The 2,784-nt window shown below is 36.1% G+C and overlaps 1 protein-coding gene across 6 annotated transcripts in view; it reads left to right on the top strand.

Annotated features, from left to right (window-relative positions):
- The window catches only part of Fut8 (fucosyltransferase 8), a 485,432-nt gene that overhangs the window by 236,286 nt on the left and 246,362 nt on the right, over positions 1-2,784 (top strand). For all 6 annotated transcript variants that reach the window (XM_023702829.1, XM_004624778.2, XM_023702814.1 and 3 more), the window contains one exon: positions 1,548-1,968. In XM_023702829.1, coding sequence (XP_023558597.1) covers positions 1,766-1,968 — 203 coding nt within the window. In that variant the 5' untranslated portion in view covers positions 1,548-1,765. The remainder of the gene's footprint in view (positions 1-1,547; positions 1,969-2,784) is intronic.

The raw sequence follows: 2,784 nt of genomic DNA, 5'->3' as shown, positions 1-2,784 counted from the left end.
CTTTGCTAAGCTTGTTCTAAGTAGGTGCTTTAGACCACTGAGCCATCTCTCCAGCCCCTGAATTACTGCTTTTCTTACCTTGTTTTCAAATGGTTCTCAGTGAGTTTAGTTTTTGTTACTTTGTATTTTAGCCATTATACACCAGTAACATCAAGAAAAATAGTGTAGGATAAATGGCCAAGAAGTAAGAGCGTTTCTAGAACACTCACTTGAGCACATTGTGTTCTCTTTGAATAATCATTGAAAAACAAGTGAAATTCAGGTTCAGAAGTAGAAAAATAATGGCCCTGTGTTTTGATTTTTGAACCCTTTTCTCCAGCTTTACTTCTTATTCTTGTATAACTGTTTAGTATGTGGTTGTGTGTAAAAAGAAACTATTTCTGATCTCCCCCTCCACCTCCCCCTTTATTTTAGAACTCTCTAGCTATACATATGGTTTATCTTCCAAAACTCAAATGGTACTGTCAAATGGTTTTATATTTTTCCCTACAAATTCTCTGGGGAGAAAACACTATTTGCAATACACATAATGATAGAAGAATGACTCATAGCCCATAGCTAAGGCTGAGAAAGCAGGGATGCATTTGAGGTTTAAACTCCACACACTAACTGAAGATTTAACTGATAGTAACTTCTGTTGTAATTGTTAGAATTTTTTTTTTTTTTAAATGCATTTAGTACAGGATCTACAGGGTCTCACCACACAGATCAGACTTGTCGTGGTCCTCCTGTTTTACAGCCTCCCAAGTACTGGGATTACAGTTGTGTGCCACCATGCCCAGTCTCAATCACTCTCTCAGCGCACCCCAAGGGCAGGGCTGGCATGGCAGGCTGGGAATCGAACTCCTGACCCCTGCATCTGCCTAAGCAGGCACTTTAATCTGTTGAGCTGTCTGGATGGCCCTTGTTAGTATTGTCTTAAAAATTGAGCAAGCAATAATCTAGCTTGATCCATTTGGGCCTTTGCTTGTGATATTTGGAGTGGTTTCTAGCTGGTTAATGGCTGTCATAATCTTTGCTTCTCTAATATGCATATCAGTTTTAGAATTCATCCTAAAAGAGATGATTTGTTTGTCGTTTTCAGAGTTAAATGATAAAATGTCAGCTGAGTAGTAAGGTATAGGGCGATAGAGTTGAGAATTCATAGGAATGAATTCATTAACACAGAGAATATTTTTTCTTTTAATTAGTGAATACATGAGCCTGAACTGTGTAGTTGAATGCATTTTGGTTTTGACTGATAACTCAAAACATAAAACATTTTAATCTTTACGTGAGAGCTGCTGCACAATAATGTTAGAAGGAAAAGTGGTCATGGCATTTAGAGGACTTTGGTTTAGAGCTGATTAATCTGTTAACTGGTAGAAACATAACATACGTGGTATGCAGATTTAAAACTTCCACCTTTTCCTTGATTTACTAGGGTAATTAGGTTGTCTTCTGACCTATTGGTTAGTCAACACCAATATGTTTCTGTTAACTATATTAATTTCATATATGCTATTTTACATATTACAAATAATTTACATTTCTTATTCTTTTTGCAGCACATAGAATCCATGAAGCACAGAACAGTGAAGCTTCTTGTTCAATCATCAGAAGGATTTCTTTGAAAGACTCATCAGAGTATTACCAGAAAAATCGTTCTGAAGCATCATGTGTTGAAACAACCAGTTTTTTCACTAATGGACTAACAAGAAACAGTTACTATGTTTTCAATTCTTTGAGCTCCAGGAAGCTAGGAGATTGAGTTGAAAATCTGAAGATGCGGCCATGGACTGGTTCCTGGCGTTGGATTATGCTCATTCTTTTTGCCTGGGGAACTTTGCTGTTTTATATAGGTGGACACTTGGTTCGAGATAATGACCACCCTGATCACTCTAGTCGAGAACTGTCTAAGATTCTGGCAAAGCTTGAACGTTTAAAGCAGCAGAATGAAGACTTGAGGCGAATGGCTGAATCTCTCCGGTAGGTTCTGAAATACTAAGAAAATGGTGAAATACTGTACTTTGTTTTTAGGTATAAGACTGCATTCAGCTGCTGCAAACTGATTTGTGTAAGCCGAGATCTTTTCAAAAATTTAAATATCTTTAGTATTTTTAAAATCAGTTATGCTTGTATATATACAATAGAGATAATGCCTCCATAATAGAAAATCTTATTTTGAATATGAATCTTTTTGTGTGTGTGGTTTTCATTTTTCAAATCAGATTTTATTAGTACATTTTAGATATACATGATGATCACACTCATCATAGAGAATTTGTACCTGGACATGGTATAACTTTTTTTTTCCTACTCTTTTAACCTCCCTTCAATCCCTAGTCCTCTCTGCATTTACAAAATCTTTGTTTCCTTGTTTTTCTTTTCTCATCTTTTTATTTTCGCATCTCTTCTTTCTCCCTTGTTCCCCTCCTCATATGAACACTTTCTTCTTATTTCACAATAAATGTTGTACATTCTGGTTCTTATTTACTCCTGTATGTTTTCACACCAGAGAAATAGCGTAGTATTTATACATGTATTTCCAGTTTATTTCACTGAAGACTATAGTCTCAAGGTGCAACCATTATTCTAGAAATGTCTTGAACATATTATTTTTTTTTAATTTTAAAAATTATCTATCTATCTATCTATTTATTTATTTATTTGGTACAGAGCCTCACTCCACAGCTCTTGACTCACAGTGATCATCCTGTATCAGCCTCCTGAGTGCTGGGATTACAGGTGTGTGCCACCATGCCCGGTTTTGGTGGCTGGTATGGCATGTGGTATCAGGGATAG

This window comes from Octodon degus, unplaced genomic scaffold (genome assembly GCF_000260255.1).
Source record: "Octodon degus isolate 3935 unplaced genomic scaffold, OctDeg1.0 scaffold00007, whole genome shotgun sequence".
Taxonomy (NCBI): Eukaryota; Metazoa; Chordata; class Mammalia; order Rodentia; family Octodontidae; genus Octodon; species Octodon degus.
This window is presented reverse-complemented; position numbering and strand designations above follow the sequence as displayed.